This window comes from Somniosus microcephalus, chromosome 12, assembly GCF_052327205.1.
Source record: "Somniosus microcephalus isolate GS21.2 chromosome 12, FLI_Smic_1.0, whole genome shotgun sequence".
In the NCBI taxonomy this organism is placed as follows: domain Eukaryota; kingdom Metazoa; phylum Chordata; class Chondrichthyes; order Squaliformes; family Somniosidae; genus Somniosus; species Somniosus microcephalus.
Window position 1 is genome coordinate 50,689,075 of NC_140998.1, and position 22,830 is coordinate 50,711,904.

General features: G+C 43.6%; 1 protein-coding gene across 1 annotated transcript in view; it reads right to left on the reverse strand.

Annotated features, from left to right (window-relative positions):
• Positions 1-22,830, reverse strand: part of LOC147109175 (synaptotagmin-16-like) — a 59,852-nt gene that overhangs the window by 11,424 nt on the left and 25,598 nt on the right. Inside the window, exons 2-5 of the mRNA XM_086002824.1 lie at positions 14,485-14,697; positions 13,730-13,986; positions 10,041-10,484; positions 7,044-7,233 (exon numbers count right to left, since the gene is read on the reverse strand). Coding sequence (XP_085858950.1) covers positions 7,044-7,233; positions 10,041-10,484; positions 13,730-13,986; positions 14,485-14,697 — 1,104 coding nt within the window. The remainder of the gene's footprint in view (positions 1-7,043; positions 7,234-10,040; positions 10,485-13,729; positions 13,987-14,484; positions 14,698-22,830) is intronic.

Sequence of the window (22,830 nt, forward strand, 5' to 3'; positions counted from 1 at the left end):
GTGCTTCTTCCAAGTGGTGTTCAACATGGAAGAGTAGTGATTCATCAGCTGAGGGAGGGTGGTAAGTGGTAATTAGCAGGAGGTTTCCTTGCCCATGTTTGACCTGAAGCCATGAGACTTCATGGGGTCCAGAGTCAATGTTGAGGATTCCCAGGGCCACTCCTTCCTGACTGTATACCACTGTGCTGCCACCCCTGGTGGGTCTGTCCTGCCGGTGGGACAGGACATACCCAGGGATGGTGATGGAGGAGTTTGGGACATTGGCTGAAAGGTATGATTCTGTGAGTATGACTATGTCAGGCTGTTGCTTGACTAGTCTGTGGGACAGCTCTCCCAATTTTGGCACAAGTCCCCAGGTGAGGAGGACTTTGCAGGATCGATGGGCTGGGTGTGCCGTTGTCGTGTCCGTTGCCGGTGCCGAGGTCGATGCCAGGTGGTCCATCCGGTTTTATTCTTCATTGTTTTTCTTAGTGGTTTTTTACAACGGAGTGGGGCCATTTCAGAGGACAGTTAAGAGTCAACCACATTGCTGTGGGTCTGGAGTCACATATAGGCCAGACCGGGTAAGGGAGGCAGAGTTCCTTCCCTAAAAGACATTAGTGAACCAGATGGGTTTTATATGACAGTCCGGTAGTTTCATGGTTACCATTACTGATACTAGCTTTTTATTCCAGATTTATTTAATTAACTGAATTTAAGTTCCCCAGCTGCCGTGGTGGGATTTGAACTCACGTCCCTGGATCATTAGTCCAGGCCTCTGGATTATTAGTCCAGTAGCATAACCACTATGTTACCATTCCCACTAACCTGATACCTTAATGCTAATCTGCCTGTTTGATGGAAAATAAAACTGGAATACAATGGAATGGTAATGTCTGACCCATTTCTTTTTGAGATATTGATATGGGTTGAGCCGAAATAAGAATAGAGGGGTGGGTGAATCTTCTGCCCGCCTGCTCGCACCCTCCCCACCGACTCCCCCACGTCCACATTGTGGGGCGTGCCATGGAGCATTCCTGGAAATTCTGCTCACGAAACGCTGCCCGACAGGCTAAGCAGATCCCACGCCTACAACAGCTGTGAGTTGTGCTTTGGGCCTGAGCAAGACCTCAGCTTTTAAGAGGAGAGCAGTCTTTGATTCCAGACTGCAGTCGGAGAGATGGGCAGCTCTTTGTAAAAAAAAAAATGCCTGCAAGGTGCTGTACATGTGTGGGTCACTGACGCTTACTCTGAAAAATGCCTGTCTCTGGGATCTTTTTTCGACAGCAGCTCCCAAACCCATGACCCCCTAGAAGGACAAGGACAGCAGGTGCATGGGAACACCGTCACCTCCAAGTTCCCCTCCAAGTCACACACCATCCTGACTTGGAAGTATATCGCCGATCCTTCATCGCCGCTGGGTCAAAATCCTGGAACTCCCTCCCTAACGGCACTGTGGGAGTACCTTCACCACACGGATTGGGGCAGTTCAAGATGACGGCTCACCACCACCTTCTCGGGAGCAATTAGGGATGGGCAATAAATGCTGGCTTTGCCAGCGACGCCCACATCCCATGAATGAATAAAAAAAGGAATTGGGATGGGTTCAATACCAGACCCCGCCTGGCTGTGGAGCAGAAACCCGGAATGTTGGGTCCATAATTTCGCTTTCAACAACAACGTGTATTTATATCGCGCCTTTAACGTAGTAAAACTTCCCAAGACACTGCACAGGAGTATTTTAAGACAAAAAATTTGACACCAATCCACATAAGGAGAAATTAGGGCAGATGACCAAAAGCTTGGTCAAAGAGGTAGGTTTTAAGGAGCATCTTAAAAGAGGAAAGAGAGGTAGCAAGGCGGAGAGGTTTAGGCAGGGAATTCCAGAGCTTAGGGCCTAGGTAACAGAAGGCAGGGCCACCAAAGGTTGAGCGATTATAATCAGGGATGCTCAAGAGGGCAGAATTAGAGGAGCGCAGATATCTCGGGGGAGGGTGGGGAGGGCGGGGTGTGGTTGTGGGATTGAAGGAGATTACAGAGATAGGGAGGAGCGAGGCCGTGAAGGGATTTGAAAACAAGGATGAGAATTTTGAAATCGAGGCGCTGCTTTCTCCTCCTGTGTGAGCAACTGTGCTCTTGACAGGTGACAGGAGTGAAATTAAGGTTTTTTCTGTCAAACTTTCTGGATGCAATTAGTTGCACCCAAAGCCGGGTGTGGTGGGTGGGCCTTCACGGCATTAAGAGATTTTATACATTATGGTAACTAGAGATAGTCTCTTAGTAACTGCAGAAACCATGGAGCCCAATGTCACCACAACCCTGAAAATATAAAGCCCTGTCCTTAAAATACTGCATTTAAGCTGTTAAAAAGCATCAAATTACTTGCATTTTAAAGAGAAGGTGTCTCCTTTTGTTGTCATGTTAGGATAAAAGCTGCTTAATATCAAAATTCAGCATCATTTTCACTGTAGGTATACTGGAACTTTAACTTCCAGTTCATCAAGGCATGACACTCATAAAATGCCTCATCACAATCATCTTAATATTAACTATAGAGGCTCCCTAAATTCCCCGGCTAGTAATCAAATTTACTTGGGATGAAATATTTTACAAGGCTGTGATGCAACTGAGGTGTTCCATTGACATCATTTGAATGAAGCACAAGTGGCCAATATGACCTTGACTATGTCTCGCTCCAATTAATTTAAATAATGAGGTAGATTTCTGTTTCCATCACCTGGGAGATAATCTGGCAGCGCAGATTGCCCGTCTGTTATAGGACCTCACCCTCCCTCCTCGATTTTAATTCCATTGTTGCTACTGCCAGTTTCCCATCCCCATAGAAAGTGAGAATTGGTCCCTCTATTTCCCAACTCTGCTTTTAGATCTCCTTCGATGCCTCTTATGGGCAGCTACCACACAATAGTGACTCAGCAATGACACCTTCCCATCTGAATTTTCCCTTTTCTCAGAATCCAATGCATGGTCCCCACATCTCTCTGATGTGGCTCAGATTGGGAACCAATTTCCTTTAATTATGTAACAATGCATTGTGTGGCACACCCACAGTGCCCCACAGTACATGGACATCTGCAAGTGATGCAATATTCTATTGAAGAACTGTAACTTGTGATGTGCCAACAGTGAACCAGATTCAGGCAGACTGCACAAGGGTTCAATGTTTCTTGATGCAGTAATAAAAACTTTACAGACAATGCAATGGCACTGGACTCATTCTAGCTGACCTTTTCTCTTGCTGTTTCGCAACATGTCAATGTCATTCTAGCTTTGTTTGATCAAATGAACACCTACAAACTATACTCTCAACTCTCTTAAGTATTGAATTTCTTTGAGAGGGTAATAATGGAAAAATATTTTCAAATAATTTTGATCCAAGGTTATATCATTTTCAAGACACTGACAGTCTACCATTTTCCTAGCCACTCCGTTTGTGTTTCCCCATTTAAAGGGGAAGGAAAGTCTGGGGAGGGTACTTTACACTCCGAGTACTCCCCAAGATGTTCCTTCTCCTTTATAGAAGAAAAATAATAGTTCTTCCCGAAATGGGGTCTCCCTCTCCCCGAAGTGGGGTCTCCCTCTCCCCGAAGCAGGGATCTCCCTCTCCCCGAAGCGGGGGTCTCGCTCTCTCCGAAGCGGGGGTCTCGCTCTCCCCGAAGTGGGGGGTCTTGCTCTCCCTGAAGTGGGGGTCTCGCTCTCCCCAAAGTGGGGGGTCTCCCTCTCCCCGAAGTGGGGGGTCTCCCTCTCCCCGAAGTGGGGGGTCTCGCTCTCCCCAAAGTGGGGGGCCTCGCTCTCCCCGAAGTGGGGGGTCTCGCTCTCCCCGAAGTGGGGGGTCTCCCTCTCCCCGAAGTGGGGGGTCTCGCTCTCCCCGAAGTGGGGGGGCCTCGCTCTCCCCAAAGTGGAGGTCTGGCTCTCCCCGAAGTGGGGGTCTGGCTCTCCCCGAAGTGGGGGGTCTCGCTCTCTCTGAAGCGGAGGTCTCGCTCTCCCCGAAGCGGGGGTCTCGCTCTCCCCGAAGCGGGGGTCTGGCTCTCCCCGAAGTGGGGGTCTCGCGCTCCCCGAAGTGGGGGTCTCACTCTCCCCGAAATGGGGGCCTCACTCTCCCCGAAGTGGGGGTCTACCTCTCCCCGAAGTGGGGGTTTCCTTCCCCGTTAGGCTGTACCAGTAATGTTAATTCTGGGGAGTGCTTGGAGAAAACTACTGTAAACAGTGGGAGCTTTGGCTTCAAACTGCCTTGAGACCGGCTCTGAATCCAGTCAATCACCAGGAAAGTAGGCTGCAGGCTCGAAATGAAAATTTCCCAATCTGTAGAGTGACTTCCAAAGTGGGGCAGCATTTGAACAAGGCAGTTTGAAGCCATGGACTCTGCTGCTTACTACGGCACTGCTCCGGGATGGTCACTGTAATTAATGTCATCGGGGAGTTTCCACGTCAACAATAAGATTGACAATTTTCAGAAAAACTTAAAAAGAAATTTAAGGTATAATTTCGTTCTACAAAAGGAGGGAGGGGAGGAATATGTTGAACAAAAAATGACTCCCCGAGACTTCTTTCCTCTGTGAGGAGACAGATTAATTTGCAGTGAACACTTAGGAAGCCACTACTCTAACCTTCTTACTGTGCCAGGATGGTAGGCATTCTAATTTTAACATCAAGCCTTTCCAAGATGATAGCCTTTCAAAAACCACAGGCTACAAATTAAATCAGAGTCCCGTCATTGTTCAGAGTGCTGGCTTTAAGCACACCAGCCAAATAGCCATTTTGTTGTGATGCTGTAACCAGGTTTCTGTTATTAGTATGACTGTATACTTGTTGACAAGGAGGGACATCCATAATTTCTTTGCAACTTCACTGCCATCTAATACCAGTGATAGTGGCTAAAAAAACACTGGTGCCTATGTCTAGTGAACAAGTATATGCTTGTGCACAATATTAAGGTGCCCAGTTAATATAAAATTGCCACAATTATTGCCAATTAAAGAATACAATCTGCCCAATTTGTCCCCAATAGCTGGGTAGGATTCTTGAGATTATGAAGCACTGCTCCTCAAGAAATTCAAAACCAACACAGTGCATCTCAACACACAGCACAATGCCTGTTGGCCAAACATTGATAGAGAAACCAGAGACAAATCTGCATCGTAGTCACTCATCCCCAAACACTGGCAAAAGATTGTGTTCATCAAGGATGCAAGAGTTTAGATCTAACCCATACCTATGTGAAATGTAGTAAAAGTTCCCCAAAAAACTGAACCAAACTAATATAAATGTAGAATATGAGTGCCCGTAGGAGTCACATACTTTCTAGTTTTTAGAAAACAGTTGTATGTGTTTCTTGTAGGTATGGATATTAAAGTCTTTACTGAGCCAGTTTAGATCCAACTAACATATCTTGAAAGTGCATGTTTAACCCCTCTTATGGAGTTAGTGGTAATCTGTCGTGGTGGATTGAGAATTGGCTCAATGCCCATCGGCAGAAAATGGCTGATTTGGATCTGATTGGAGACCGATTACCAGTGGAGTCACGCAGGGATCGGTGTTAGGACCTTTGCTATTTACTATTTTCATTAATTATCTAAATGTAGGTGTTGGGGAATGATCTGAAAGTTTGAGAACGATCCAAGATCTGTACAAGAGTTACGACTTTAGGATGCTCGACTATGACAAGCAGATCTAGATGTACTGGGGGGTTGGACTCATACTTGGCATACAATTTTTAGCTTAGAAAAGTGTAGTGTCATGCAAGTGAGCAAGTCAAATGCTAAACATACATACACCCTGACATGAATCTTGTCATTCATGTGGAAATGACTTATGAAGTGATACTGGGCGGCCTGCTGGTGGCGTTGTCCAGGGAGAGTATAAATACTCGGGCATGGGCCCAGCTTGCTCAGGACATTCTTTAACAGGAACTAGTGAAGGACACAACTAGATCTCCATGTTGAAAAACAGTTGATTAAAGCCTTGTTTAATACTCAGACCAAGTGCCTAGTAGTTTTCTTACATCACACCCTACAGGGAATAGAATTAAAACCAGTGGTAATAGAAAGAGATCTGGATATTTTAGTGCATCAATCTCAAAAGGTCCATGGCCAATGCTGTGAAGCTATAGCTAAGTCGAACAGGGTTCTAGAGTGTATTCACAGGACAATTCGCTATAATATGAAACATACCATTGTTTCCTTGTACAAGACCTTGGTTAGGCCCAAGTTAGAATACTGTGGGGAATACTGCAGCTTTGGAAAGGGTGCAGAGAAGGGCCACAAGATTCATTCCCAGTTTAAAACACCTTAGTTATCCAGATAGGCTCAACGAGCTGCGCCTCTACTTTAGAGACGTGTAGACTTATGGGTGATTTGATCGATGTTTATAAAATAATGAAGGGACTAGATTGCGTTTATGTGGACCAATTAGTTCAACTGGTTAGTTTAGGGAGGACCAGGGTCATGGTTATAAGTTATGTAAGGTCAGACCTAGGTTGGATGTCAGGAGATAGTTCTTTTCCCAGAGAATAGTGGACCTGTGGAACAGGCTGCCGGCTCGTGTGGTGGACACTGATTCGCTGAATTCCTTCAAGCGAAAGCCGGACCTGTTGCTGGCTGGTGTGGAGATCACCTCATAGAAGAGATAGGTACCCTGTAACGTAAAGCGGGACCAATGATCTCCTGGACTCGTTTCACTCGCCTAAGGGTGGGGGTGAGGGGGGGGGGAGAGGAATTTTCCATTTTTTCCCCCCTAATTGGCCTGGGTTGTTATATTCCAGGAAATTACATAGTGAGTGACGAGTGTATGTTTGGGATGCCTCAACTGCATGGGACAGGCTGGATGGGCCAATAGGTCTTTTCCTGTCCGCTATTTCTGTATGTTCGTATGTACCCAAACTGTACTACAAGCATGCTGGGATGAAAGTTTACTCATGGGCAATGCCTATGTGTACGCTCTTCAAGGGAGAAAGGGAAATGTGACAAATTATGGAGAAAATGGTCATCTGAACAAACATTTCAGCTGAATATACCACAACTGTTATAATAAACATTTATTGCACTCACCAGGCGGCCTGTTCAGGGCCAAGTTTCGGAAGTGACTGCCTTTGATTACTTCAACAGAAAGTCTTCCTGTCGTGGCATTGTAAGATAATCCAACTAGTAGTTCTGGAACTCCGCCATGTGAAAGTGATTGTGTAGATGAAGCACTGTCGCTGTGAGAGATGGCAGACAGGCTGATCTGTGAATCTCCACTCTGTAGGGCATCAAAACATTACCTTTAACCTGGGATACTAAATAAACATTTCTCCAATCATTAAGTTCTAATCTTTAAAAAGGTTATCACAACTATCACCATGGTGATTAAATATAGGATAGTGCTCAGTCTGTAGTGAGTTCTAAGGTAGTATCGCAGGTGACGTTAATTATCAATGCAATATCTGCCCCAAAGATACATTTCCTGTCTAGAAATACAAGGCACTCACAGGGAGTGCATCTCAGGAAATTGTGGGTGTGCAGCCTGTGATTACTCATCTCATTTAAAGAACACTGTAATGTGCAGGAAGGAATGTCCTAAAAAATCATCCCGTTAACAGGAACTTGTGAATATCCTGTGGCAGAGCCAATAGTTCCCCTCTTACCCGTCTCTGCTATCTTCATGTTGCTGTTTCTTTCTCTTCTGCTCCTGTCTCTCTTTTTTATCTTCTCTTCTGTTTCTTTCTCTAACTCTTTGTTGTTTCTGTCTTTTTTCTTTCCTTTCAGTCGAGAGGTGGATGGTGGTGTGAGGTGGTTGGAAAAAGGAGTCGCTGAGGACTGCAAGCTCCACTTCCCAGTGAGGATTGTGGGGGAAAATGGGACTTGCAGCTCTCAGTAGTTCCCTTCCCATCCTCTCCCCCTCTCCTTCACTCTCATCAGATCCCGTACCTCTTCAGTGACCCATTATGCCTCCCTTTTCTATCAGTCCCTCACTCGCATAGCTATTTTAACTCGCTCTCATTGCTATTCCTACCTCTTCCTGTTTGAACTGCTAAACTGCTGTATTCTCCCTCTGCCTCACTCTGTTTTCACTAACCTCACCCTATGTCCACCTTCCTCTCGCTTCCCCCAAGGCCAGAGGTATCGTCGCCTTTACCTGTTTCATTCAACCCAACCCCTCTGACCTTTCCCCATCCAATTCCCTCAGAGGTTTTGTTTGCTTCCAAACTACAACTTGTGTTTTTTTTTTAAAGAACTCAAATTAGGATGAGGATAGGCACACTGTGCTTCTCTCTCACACACACGCAAGTGTCAGTAAATAGAATGTTTACATTTTCTAACTATCAACAAAACACAGGTTTGATCCTTGGATGATTTCCATTTGCTTCAAAAAAATGTTGAAAAATAGTTCCAAATTAGGATGAAGACACTCTCAGCTTAATAGATTTTCTGATATTTATAGAACACAAAACAGAAACAGTTATGTAGAGCAGTACAGTCTGTAAATGTTTCTCTATCACACATGTGCACACACGGTTTGCTTTTTAAAAAAAAACTCAATGAGAACTCCATCTGAAAAAAAGCTTTTGAAATTTGATCTCTAGCTTTTCTTTCAAATCATTTTGGAAAACAACTAAGCAGAAGCTGTTAGAAGTGAAAGAAAAATATCTCAGCAGTTCTGCTGGAATAAATCGTGATGTATCCTGGAAATTTGGGTACACTGCACATGCTCCGAGTGCACATGCTCCGACTGCACAATCTACATTCAGCTTTGTTCAGTCACAGCTCTGGGTAAAAATATCAAGTCCAAGCCCAGGCTTATGGGAGAATCTGAGGCCTCTCAGTAAAAGCTTTAATGAAAGCTTTAGAAAACACAAAAGATAATTCAATCGATAAATTCAATCCTGTTATTGTGATATATGTATTTTTAATTTTAATTTCTGCTGTTTAAAACCTTATTTTGGACATTATAAATTTCAGTTGCTAAGAAATAAATGGTGGATGAAAATCATTTTCTGAAAACATTCTGAGTGATTTTTGGGGAAAAGATAATCCTATGTGGTGATGTAACGGAGCCTTAACAAGCAAGTCATAAAATTCGACTGAAAGTTAGGGTGCCACCTACTGGTGTCACAGAGAAACGTAACAGATAAGTGTAACAGGCAACAGTGGACATTTTAACTCGGATCTCTATAGGAAATGTTTAAATAGCAGTTTTCAATGAAGCACACAACCTATGTATGAATATAAAATTACGTTTAACAGTTTTACTAATAACTAAGTTAAATTCTCAGTGTCATTTGCGTAAAAGTGTCAATCTTGCCCAAACAGCAATTTTGCAACTATTAAATTAATCAATTTATATTTGTTGTCTAGATTGTAGTTAAGTCCCCTTTAATCAACACAGGACTATTATTCTCTCCGCAATATTTTAATTAGAGAAAAACTTTTTTTTTAATCTTCATTTCTGCCAACATACTGAATCAACATGCTATGTGTACGTGCCCATGTGCAGAGTTCTTTTGCCTGATATTTTTTCCCTCCCTTTCTTATCCCTCCTCTCCGGAAGGCAATTACTCTTGTAGGACAGTTCCGTGATTCATTGTTCCCTCATTTCTAACCTACCAGTTGTGTCGCTCACTCCAAATTCATCAACTGGTGCACCTGGAAAGTTTCAGAATGAAAGAGACTATTTTGGGCGAAAGAGAGGGTTCTAAACGCTGCCAGCTTTGATGGGTACAGCTACTGAATTTATCAATTTAAGACCATTTGCAAAAGAACTAGGGGGAAGATGAGGAGAATGTTTTTTTTAATGAAGCGAGTTGTTGTGATCTGGAATGCGGGACCTGAAAGGGTGGTGGAAGCAGATTCAATGGTAACTTTCAAAAGGGAATTGGATAAATACCTGAAAAGGCAAAGTTTGCAGGGTCAGGGAGAAAGAGTAGTGGAGAGGAACTAATTGGATAGCTCTTTCAAAGAGCCAGCACAGGCACGTTGGGCCGAATGGCCTCCCTCTGTGCTGCACTTTCTCTCCGATTAAGTTTCAGCAATGTGGACGTTTCATTCATTTACCATTATTGTACTTACACTCATGTTGCTCCTTGGCTCCAGGAGTAGCGACACTTCCATTTCTCCCTCTTGATTCAGATTCCTGAGGTAAAACAGCTTCTCCCCCATCATTCTCACTCGGTTCATCTTCCTCACTGCGTACAGGCGGAATCGGAGAGCATAATTAGGCAGCTCCTCTGGCTCCAATTTGTTAAACCTAAAAGTCTCATTGAAGACTGGCATAGGTCCTCGCTGAATGTTGGTTTTGGAACGTTGCTTCTTGCTGGGTAGCAGGACTGTATGCACCTGCCATGAATTAGCACCACTGCGGTCCTTATCGGGGATGTTTTTAGCAGTAACTATCGTAATTGCCAGTTTGTGGTTGGAAGGTTTGTAATTGAATGTGACGTAGAGGTCTCCACATTTTGAAATTGGTTCAGGTGGATCCTGCTGCCGAGGAACTGTAGGCTTTCCATCTGCCTCCTAATGACGATGAAAGTCTTTGGGTTAATGTACATTTCAGTTACAAAACTGTGCTCACTCATCGTGCTGTGAAATTGCCTCAGCAATTATTATTTTTATTATTACATTTTTCATTTTATTATAATCCACCATGCATGGCTTTACAGAATCATGATTTATAATTTTTAGCTCCTCTGTTTCAAAAGATATGGAATATGTGGCTCAGTAAGTAAGTGCACCAAATCATGAGGTACTGAGGAAGGTTTGATCACTGGTCAGTGCTGGGTTAGCCGATTTCTGCCAGGGTGACAGCGGAGGTGCTGCAAATGGCCTCCTAGGCAGAGGACAAAACAAAACAAAACAAAAATCTATCGGGATTCCAAGCGATCAGCGTCCAGCAGGCCCTGCTGAAAAATGGGCCTGTGTACATGTAGGATTTGATAGCCTGCCGACACACCCCGCCTGAGCTTTCACATGAAGGATGGCTAATTGGGCAGGATGCGCGAGGGCAGCCAGTGTCTGCGGAACAGTACCCCAGCGAAAGGCAGTGTCTTCTGAGGAGGGGGGGGAGGCAAATAGCAGCGACTGAAAGAATTTTGACAAGGCTACTGGTCTAGAATTTGATTTCCATTCACAAATGGTGTACAATTAGATAGAGCAAAGCTGTAAAATAGGAGGGGGCGAAAACAAAAATACGGGAGATAATGAACTAGGAAAGGAAAGTGTTGAAAACAGAACCTACATTAAAAACACATGCAGGGAACCTTGAAGAGGAATAAAAACTGGAATAAAATTGCTGGAACTCATTGTTCCGGTGACCCTTTGTAGCAGTCAATGAGAGGAAGCCTTCATTTCATTTTCTCCTGGCTTTGATTCAAAAGCCAAGCGAAGGAGAGGGGCACAGCATTAGCACACTGTTCTAAGTCACTGCTCAACACTCTCATCACCCTCCTCCCCCAATTTAATGCACTTAATACCTCAATCACAGAATGGTGCTGTCCCAATCTGCACCAAGTTGCTATTGTTCAGCATCTTGGCACAGGATCAAGGCTGCATTTGGTATTAAAAGATGAAGAATTCATCCTTTGTGCTTCTTTTACTATTGCTTCCACTACAAAGATCAAGAATCTGTCCCTATAAATAGGTTTATAGAAGTAATTAGATCAAGAGCCTTGAAGCCATGCATCAGAATGGCATCCAGTTACCGAATCAGGGCATTAAAAATGTGAAGACAGCGCGACAGGAGAAAAAAAATTGTGATCAAATAACACGTGAGAATAGGAACCGCTAATCCAGTGTATAAGGTTACATAGCCTCCCCACACATTTTGGAGCTGTTAGATTAAGCAATACTTTGTTCACCAGTTCTCACACAGATTCATTCCCAGCCGCTTTGAAACTAAAAACATGGAGCAAGACTGTAATATCGTTCATGTAAATAACTTAAAGAGAATGTTTTTTGTGGGTGTAGTTTTTTAAACGGAGGGCGCATAATGCCCGCATCTCCATGTTGTGCGGGGATTTACAGTTGCTGCATTGCCCGCCACCTAGCTGGTCCAGTCTTCTTCCAGGTTAGCAGCAAGACAGTGATCTGTCGCCGAGCCCTGGGCAGCCTGCTGTAGGAGGTGAGGATCACCCAGCCTCTGCCTACTCAGTCTGGTTAAACTGAGAGTGGCAGGTTAGCAGGATTCCGCAGAAAGTGTAACAAGAATGGCAGAGCTACACCTTCAGTGCATTACAGCAGAGAATTGGAATGGGTTCAGGCTTGCAATTCCCAACACAGTGGGACTAATTGGATAGCTCTTTTAAAAAGCCAGCACAGGCACGATGGAGATTCTATGATAGTGAGCTAATCCATTCGAGCAGAGAGAGCGAGAGAGAGAGTGAGATCTCTTAGGATAGCTTTTCCACATTGCCTGGCAGCAAGTCTAGACTTATAGAAGTATAGCATGACTGGAAGAGCTCTGCATAGTCAACCTCATCTAACGATGGAGTACGGCATAGAGAGTCCACAGAAAGGAGTAAAAACACATCATTTAAAGAAAAGATTATTATATATTTTTTTTTTTTTTAAGCAGTATAATTGATGATAGTAATTTCAAATAATAGTTATTCTACTGACAGCAGTGGCAATAAAGGAATACTTTAAATTCTAAGTATAAGGTTCAGTAATAGAAGGCAGGGATGTAATAACATAAATACGCACACATATATGGTGTCAAATATTACAAAAAAAGTAATACAAAAATCAGATTTGCTCTCTTTATTTTTGCACCTCCTTCCGAAACTCCTGAAGGTGGCGCCTTATGCTGGATGTGATTCGCTAGTGCTGGCAACTCTCCTCTAACTGGTTTCATAGACAGTAGCCATTCTGCAGGTTTGAACCTAAACAGTGACTATTTGACTATGGAGGCATCACAGATGAGGTTAATCCCATCTGCACACAAGCATTTTTCATCAGTGTTCACTGGATTGCATTCTGGAGTAGCATTCCTGGCCAGTTTTTCTAGTCTCTAACTTAAGGACACAGGCTATTTGTAGTCCAGCATCACTACTGTGGCTGGGATGAGTTAAGACTCCAGAGGCCAGAGATGAAATCTAGGTCTGTATGGCTCAATATGTGGGGCAACAGGAGAGCACATTTTAAAAAAAAATTGATGTTTCATGCCTTTAAAGATAATTATTCATCCCTGGTCCCACATTGACACCAGTTTTCCTATCAAGAACTAGCTGAAGTTCAGTCTCACTACTATTAATATGCCTTACTTCATCTGAAGGGCCACAATTACAAGATACAAGCAATGACATCTAGATATGATGCATAGGTTCAGCAGAATTTTTCCTGGGGGGAGGAGGGAAAACAAAAAAACTTCTCTCCTACACCGTTCTACACCAGTCAGTAAAAAAAGTGATGGATGTGTTTACAATTTAAATTCTAGCACAGTTTCAAAATCCACAAATGGCGATGGTGTGGGTAACTCTCAGAATTTAACTTTATCATTTAATGTTGCCATGGTGATTTCATGCACACAGACACTATGCCCAAATATTCACCTACTGTGTTCAGGGTGAAGAAAAACAAGCAAGATAAAGAGCAATTAAATTAAGTTGGGATAAAAGAACGGTGGTATATACCGAATTAGAGCCAATTAAATTAATTCTATGCTCCAGTGTATTTTGTCTAAATAATGAAAATGTTGAAAAAAAGTGCAAAAAAGTAAGATTTGACATACAACGCTGAAAGAAATTGAATTCATAAGGCATTACCTCTGGACTCCATGCGGATGAACTATCTGTATGGTCATTTCCTTCGTAGGCCTGATTATCAAAGTTGGCCTCTTGATCTGGACTTCCTTCTTCAGTTTGCTGTTTCCTGTGATCATTATCCAAAATTCCAGCTGCTTCATCTGAGGCCTTTTGATGACCTGCCCCATCCTCAGACACAGAGCCTGAACCCACAGATAACTGATCTTCTTGATAAGAGCAATTATCTTGGATGCTCAACTGATGTTGTTCATTTGTATCTAAACAGGTAAACGTGAACAACATTTTTAAAGTAACATGAGGCGAGAGGACTGTAAACAGCAACGTACATATTAACGGGTAAGAATCTGTCACAACACCTTTTAATCACTAGCAGCTCACAAAAACATGGAGAGTGAAAGTTAATAAGGACAATGCTTAAACAATTTACATGAAGTATTTATCATTGCATTGGTTCGGATTCAGTTATGCTCATTTAATTCAAACCTCAATATATTTATATAGCAGTGTTGGTTACCTTATGCAAACATGAAAGAGTTGCTGCTCTGTTTAGTTTAATATTATTAACTATAGCAAGGGTTTCATGCAGTCTGGCTTTTATTTTTCTGCCCTTTTGTAATATATCTCTAAAGTTAGAGAGGGTCATTGCTGGAGTGGGATGGGTATGAAAAAAAGGAAAACACATTCAAGGTTGCAAGTTGCAAAGGGTTCAGAACGTTGCGATGCCTAGTAATCTTATTACAAGCCATGCATGGTACCTTCGACTTCAGAGGCCTCTGTGCTGTACTCTTCGTGATTCGAAGGTAAACGGTTAAATTTCTGCCTACGCTCTAAACCCGCCTGCGTCACCTTCTCTGACACTGTAGAGCGGAAACTCTGTGACCTCGACACAGAGAATTCAAACTGTTTGATCACTTCCTCATCGCTGTCTGTGGATGTAGTCAACTCCTCATCATCCCCATAACTGTTCACTGGGGAGAGAAAGAGAATACAGTCCTTGGACATTTTTCCACATGAAAGGACTTTCCCTGTACAGACAGTAGGTTGATACAGAGATCCACAGGATTGCAGTCTCAAAATGGTTTTTGTATGATGACGCATGTAATATTTTTCATGAAAATCCATATTTTTCAGCTAACTTGTTTTTATAGAAGTAAACAAGTGTATCAGACTGCAAAGGAATTAGCCTTTTCAGTTTAGCTGTTTGTAGAACTCACTAACAAATCTACAGCAAATTGAATTTTTTAATACTAAAAATACACACTGTAACTTCAAGATTGTGTAAAATTGCCTTTTTCCATTTCTACATGATGCCCTCTGATACACAGCCCAATATTTTGTTTACTTTCTTTACCACCCTGGGAACACTGGACTGATGGATTAGCGAGCTTGAGCCTCGAAATAGCTTGGATCTCACACCAGCACCAACGGGCGGGCAGAGCAGCCGCTCGGACAACGTTGCCCCCATTTTGGGCGCTACCTGAAATGGCCCTTAATGTGCTTGAGGGAGGAGAAGAGCACGGGCCATCCAACCTAGTCACTGAATTATCGCCTTTCTTCCCGGCCAGATATTTCCATATCATTTCTAAAATTAAATATCCATGTGCCCTTACAGACATCAGGAAACATCTTGTTCCTTTTTGAAACTCTGTAAAGTTGCCTATGCAACCACCTGCACTGGCAGTTTTTTTCACATACATTTATTACACTTTTGTTAAAGACATGGGGGGGGGGGGGAAATTCGGTTGGTTTGCGCCTCCCATTAGCACCTTAAGAGGGCGCTAATGTGACACAAAGCAACTAGCGATGTTTGCGCCGCTCATGAAATTGACTAGACATTTTGCGGCGGCACTAAACACTACCACCACGATCTCCTGCGCCCGCAGATTGTGATGTCAGTCGAGCGTGCAATGGTCCGGTAGCGCCCCGGACCGGATATTGAGTGGCACCCCCTGTCTTAACGCTTGCCGCTAGCAACGACAGTTTGAGGGGAACGTTTTACAGTCGGGAAGGGACTGGGGGAGCACTATTTAAAGGCAACCACTTCCTGTCTTTTTTTGTCGGCGAAATTTTTGCACCACGCATTCTGATTGAGAGAGACTGCAGGAGATATTCAAAGCTGTGTTGAGGAGTTTTGGGTACTGAGCAGCACTTTGCAGGTTCTTTTTGGTTTGATCTTCTTTACATCGATTTAGAAGAGACTATGGGGGCTGCACTCTGAGCTCTTTCCTGGGCCTCTCCATTGTTCTTTCCAACAGATTTGATGTACAGGTCTCTCTAGGCCTAGATTCAAAGCTGCAATGAGCAGGGTGTGGCTGGAGAGCAAGATCGACCCTCCCCTTTAAGAACTGGCCGGTGCCAGTGTGTCTGTGTTCCATTGCTGACTGACATCACATGAGCTTCGCCAGCGCTCTGAGGTAGCGCCTCGCTCCTCGGCCTTTGCACCTTAAGACAGGTGTGCAGCGCCTGATTTAGTGTTCCAATCATCTCCGGGGCGATAAAAGCCAAGTTTGCAGTCAGAGGCGATAATTAGCGCCAGGCGCTAAACTTTGAGTCCGGCCGATAATCGCGCCTCAAACGGGGCGATACTGAATTTCTCCTCCATGGAGTTGGGGGGCTGAGACTGGATACAGTACTCCCGGTGCCATGGTATAACCAAGGCCATGACAATTGTAAAATTGCCTTTTTCCATTTCTACGTTATGCTCTCTGATACACAGCCCAATATTTTGTTTACTTTCTTTACCACCTGGGAACATTGGACCAATGGGTTAGTGACATGTCCACCAATATTCTGAGATCTTTCTCCTGCGGTGGATTCTCACTGAGTTCATATCCTGTATTGCCATGCACCAAATCGCATCATTATACTTCTACCTTCATTAAACTGCACCTGCCCACAAGCCCTGGGTCTCCAACTCTTTTAGTACTTTTTCATTTGCCATTGCTCCCATTTTGACATCATCTGTAAATTTAAGGCTCCTTTGATGTGACTCCACGCTTTAAATAACTTATTTTTTTTTAAATCACGGTGGTCCCTAACATCACCGAGTGAGTTGTAGGCTGTAATCCTTAGTTTCCTCACTTAATTCATTTTGTTTTGTATTCTATGTTACTGTTTGGATTTTCCCTCCAACAGTTGCTCTTACATTCACAGCTAACTTGCGGTGGTCCCAGGACCTATCCCTGTGACACTCCTTGGACAACCAGCTCCCAGCCACACCTGTTCCCAACTACTGCTACCCAGTCTTTTCAGCTGACTATTCTTTTAACCAATTCAGTATATTTCCAGCTATCCCGCAGCCTAGATCTTGCCCAGTAATTCTATAAGTGGGTCAGTGTCAATCTCCTTTTCAAAATCTAGGTAAACAACATACCCTGTTTCACCCTTATCCACTAGGTCAACAGCTTCATCCGAAAAAAAATGTAAGAGCTGTCAAAAATGATCTCGCACTTTTAATGCCATGCTCATGGTCTCCCATTAATCCATGCCCTCCAGGCCGCCCTTATACTATCTCTCAAATCATTCTCCCACAGTCAATGTGAGACTTACAGATTGATCATCTCCAGCCCACTTTTTGAAGACAGGAGTTATATTTGCTATTTTTCAGCCCTATGAGAGCTGCCCTACGTCCAGTGAGTGCTGGAAAATATCTGTAGGTGGAACCACAATCAATTAGCTGTCCAACTCCTTTAATACCCAAGGGGGAAGATCGCTGGTGCCAGGTGCCCTATCTGACTTTTGTGTCTGTAATCTAGTTCATACTTGCTCTCATACTCCTACCTCAGGCAGTTCTCTCACTTCATCAGTAAACACTATTGCAAAGTAGTGGCCTAATTCCTCCTTTTATTTGCTTCTAACATACTTGAAGACTTCACGGTTCGGTCTGATGTTTGCTGGTATATTATTTTCATTTCCCCTCTTTGCAGCCCCCACTTTCTGACATTTTCCAATTTTCTTTATAGACCTTCTTATCTTGCTCATTATTTCAGCTCTTCTGTTTTCTCCTTAATGTCTTTCTCACCTTCCCCAGTCACACTGGTTTTATCCTTCTATTTCTCTCTGTTAATTCTGAAAATTACATTAAAATGTTTGCAGTTTGCAGCCACGGCCTTTCCGTTTATTATTTCTTCCCAATTTATTGCTTTCACGTGTTTCCCCGTAATCTTCACCTCACAAAATTTAAGACTGTTTTACGCTGATGTTTATGTTATGTAAGATTAGCAGGAAATTTAGGCGTAAATTGACATCGGCACAATGAGAGATAAATATTATCCCCAGGGATTCAATGTTTTCAAAGGAAGACTGGATAGGCACGCGAGGGAAATAAACTTGCAGGGCTACGGGGATAGAGCGGGGGAATGGGACTGACTGGATTGCTCTACAGAGAGCTGACACGGACTCGTTGGGTCGAATGGCCTCCTTCTATGCCGTATGACTCTATGGGCTGGATTTTACCAGCCCTGAGGAGGCGGGTCTGGAGGCGGGACTGCTGAGAAAATCAAAACGAATGGGAGCGGGTTCCAAACCCGCTCCCAACCCGCCTCCATCCAATCTTCCTGGGAGTCGGGGCCCCGATTTGTGCAGGGACCTGACTCCTAGTGGCGGGAAGAGGATTCTAGCCACTTAACTGCCTGTTAATAGGTAGTTAACAGGCAGTTAAGCGGCTTTTTCCAATTTTTAGACTTCTGCGGGCTTCCTGATGTCGGGGAACTCCGCCAGGGTAAGTGAGGCATGCTGTGGGTCTGTTGTAATGTTTGTGTATAGATGACAGCTGCAGAAGTGGTGTGAAGGATCCAATGGGACACTGGTGAGTATCAGAGGTAAGGAACTGTTGGGAAAGTCATTTTTAATGTGTTTAGATTTTTCTGTAGGTGACAAGCTTTGAAGTGTTTGTATGGCCTCACCTCATTGGGAGAAGTGACAGATTGCTTCTGTACCCTCACCTGTAGATGCCATCTGTTTTATCCTATGGTGAGAGTCATTGGAGAGCCTGGATGCAAGGGTTCACCTTTGTACAGTGATTGTCAGTGTTTGACAGCACCTCAATGCTGTCAAACACTGTCAAATCATCTGTCAAAAATTTATGGTTCATGTGCCTTTAAGAAAACCGGCAGATGAAGCGTCATCGACTGACATAATCGGACACCGGCTTTCCCTTAATTTGTGAGCAAGCCCACAGAGCGGGCTTAACAAGGCCAATCAGGGGAAAATAGCATCTGTGCGTCGGACAAACCCAGAAGGCAGCAGTCCCGCCCCAACTCATCTCGGTAAGTAAAATCCAGCCCTGTGACTCTATGACTAGCCGTAATTGTGGGTGTAACTTCCTGATTGCGCCCCACACAGGAAATTCCACCCCTCGAATTGATTTTATCAGCTTGTCCACTGCTCCCATAGTACAATGTCCATTGGGGTAGGTAGTAGTAAAATGGTTCTGTGTTTGTTAGCAGCACACAGCCAATCCCTGGAGATAATATTTTGCCCTGTGGAGTGTTTAAATAGCTATTTAACAGTCATGTGATTATTCTACAGCCTCTGTTTTTGCCCACTAGCGTGGAGAACACTGCATACCACATTCAATGGATTACGTTTTTTTTTAAGTGTAGTCACTGTCGTTACGTAGGCAAATGCTGTAGCTTATTTGCATAAACTATCCCACAAACAGCACACGAGGTGAAGGAGCAGTTAATCTGTTTTGGATGGTGCTGGTTGTGGGAGGAATGTTAGCCAGAACACTGGGAGAGTTCCGTGCTCTTCTTCGAACAGTGCCATGGGATCGTTAGCATCCATCTTGCTCTTATAGAAATACAAGGGCACAGTCCCAGCACGCAGCCTTGCCCAGCATGACTAATGATCGAGAAATTGTGGGTGCATTTCCTACGATTTTCTGGGATGGAGTCCGAATGAAGTCATGCATAAGAGTAAAACTGAAACTGCTCATAATGTGACTGCAAGACTGTGTCACTGCCTGAAATAAACATTCCTGCAGCACTAGATTACTGAACATATACAAACTTGTATTCTGCCACTCAACTTGTGCTGTACAGGTCTGCATCTGCCAGTACAATGGGTTTCTATGTTTAGCTGCTGTCACCAAGCTCAGCATTTAGATTCCTGTCTTCAGTTACAGCCTCATGACTTTACTGAACAAGTCCCTTCGCCCCCCCCCGCCCCCAACCCCCCACCCACCCAAATCATCTTCATCTTTCCTTACTGTGATTGCTATTTAGAAACATCTGCACGTACACAAAATTGTGCTTTACTGAGTTTCAGTCCTAGAAGGACAAGCGCAGCAGGCGCATGGGAACACCTCCACCTCCAAGTTCCCCTCCAAGTTACACACCATCCTGACTTGGAAGTATATCGCCGATCCTTCATCGTCGCTGGGTCAAAATCCTGGAACTCCCTCCCTAACACCACACGGACTGCAACGGTTCAAGACGGCTCACCACCACCTTCTCAAAGGCAATTAGGGATGGGCAATAAATGCTGGCCTTGCCAGCGATGCCCACATCCTGGAATTAATAAAAAAAATGTCCACAGACCTTCTCCAAGGTGAAAACTACACGGCCAACCTGTACAGGTGGCCTGAAAACTGGGTACTGTACCTCAGGAGGCAGAGAATGAAATAATCTCTAGAGATAGTGTTCTATGCCTCTGGATGGATATACACTGTGTACACTTGCTGTTGGGGACACTTCCATTGTATTATAAGGCAATAACAAGGCTCCATATAGTTCAATATAAACTACTTGAACTTTGCTTTTTGGTGAGATTTTCACATTGTTGGAAACACTTTAGTGCCTTGTAGCCCACTCCTTGCCTCACTATTATTCTTTAAATAACACAAAATTGTTCTTACATCATTAAAGTCTACCATCAAGATACCTGAGACAGATACACAAGACACCAATAGAAAGACTTGCCTTGTAGTTGCCATGGTAACACTTGAAAAGGGATTATCATCATCTTTCATTTCATTGTTTTTCTGACAGTCACTGCAACATTTTGAAGCTCTATAGTTGCTTTAGAGATTTTACATGCACTTCCAAGTACATAAACGATTTCAACTAAAATGGATTTTTATGAAACCTTACTATTCATCAACTGATGCATGGAACACAATGCTGCCTATGAGACTTGATCTAACAATACTTTTTTTTAAAATGCTGTAAAACCCTTTGGGTTCTGAATGTAATATTCTATGGAGGTTATTATTTTAACAAGAACTGGGCAAAATAAGCAAATGGGCATTTCTGTCCTCAATAAGGATTTTTTTAAATTGCATTTGAACGCTCAGTTTTAAAATGTCCTGTGATGTTCCCTAGAAAAAGAAGTCAGAGAATCTCCGGTTAAGTAGGTAGATTGTGATCTCCTGGAAATTTCTATTGATGATCTAAGTGGACAAAATCTTAGCATGCTTGTAATACATCACCCTGTCTACCGCTGGTTTTAAGGGAGGTGTTAACACAGTTAAAGTAAAATATTGTACAGAAGCTGATCGCGTGACTGCGTTAAGCATTTGTTCACTAATATCACTGAGTGAGTTATAGGATGCAATCCTTTGCTTACTCACTTAATTAATTTTGTTTTGTATTCTATGTTACTGTTTGGATTGTCCCCCAACAGTTGCCCTTGTATTCACAGCTAGATTGCAGTATCCATACACAGGCCAAGCCCTTAAGATGTGAAACACATCTTATTCATACAGAGCCTGAGCAGCCCTTAATTGTGGTAATGTATATTGCTCACTGGAGAGAGTAAGTGGGGTGCCCACCACGTTCCACTGCCACTTCCAAAGGGGGAAAGCTAACATATCACTAGACCAGTACAAGAAGAATCATAGAATACAATCATAGAATGGTTACAGCACAGAAGGAGGCCATTCAGCCCATTCCAGCTCTCTGCAAGAGCACTTCAGCTAGCCCCACTCCCCCGCCCTTTCCCTGTAGCCCTGCAATTTTTTTTCCTTCAGGTACTTATCAAACTCCCTTTTGAAAGCCATGATTGAGTCTGCCTCCACCACCCTTTCAGGCAGTGCATTCCAAATCTAACCACTCGCTGTGTAAAAAAGTTTTTCCTCCTGTCGCCTTTGGTTCTTCTGTCAATCACCTTAAATCTGTGTCCTCTGGTTCTTGACCCTTCCGCCAATGGGATCAATTTCTCTCTATCTACTCTGTCTAGACTCATCATGATTTTGAACACTGTAACATTTTCATATTGAATTATCATTGGCCCGCAGGCATCTGTAAGGAATACCTATTATATTCACATGTGATCACATGCTGAGTTGTCATTGGCCTGCAGGCATCTGTAAGGACTACTGTTGTTTTGAAGACCCAGGCTAAGGGTCCTAATGCCAGGCTTTCCCCATGGTGCTGCTATGAATAAGATCACAGACCTAATGCTTAATAAAAGAGTTAAACTGTAATACTCTGTTGTCCTGCAATTTATTATTTTTGTACAAAGTGTGCAAAACAAGACATGGTGTCAGAAGTTGGATTTGAAATGGACATCGTTGGAGCTCCCTTGCCTCGAATCGATTGGGAATCTTTGAACTTACATGGAGAATGGTGCAAGTTCAAGCAACACGTGGAGTTGATGTTCTCGGGTCCGCTGAAAAGCAAAGGGGAGGAAGAAAGATGGAGCTACCTACTCCTGTGGATCGAAGAAAAAGGGAGAGACATTTTTAACACATGGTCTCTCACCGCGGATGAAGCAAAGGTACTGAAAAGTTACTTTGACCATTTTGAATCATATGTGATGCCCAAGACAAATACGATATTCGCTAGGTACAAGTTTCAGGAGAAAGTACAAGGAGCTAGTGAGTCGTTTGAACAGTTCGTGACTGAGTTAAAACTGCTGGTAAAAGACTGTGAATATGCAGATAAAGATGAGATGGTCAGAGACCGCATCATGTTTGGAATACATTCAGCTAAAGTGAGAGAGAAACTTTTGAATGTTGGGTCCGGGCTAACGCTGGACAAAGCTATGGACATAGCTAGATCGCACGAGAGAGCCCAAGCACAGTTGAAAACCATAACCGGCGCCACGAGCAGCTCACGTGAACAGACAGTGCACGCAGTTAATAGACACACACCAAA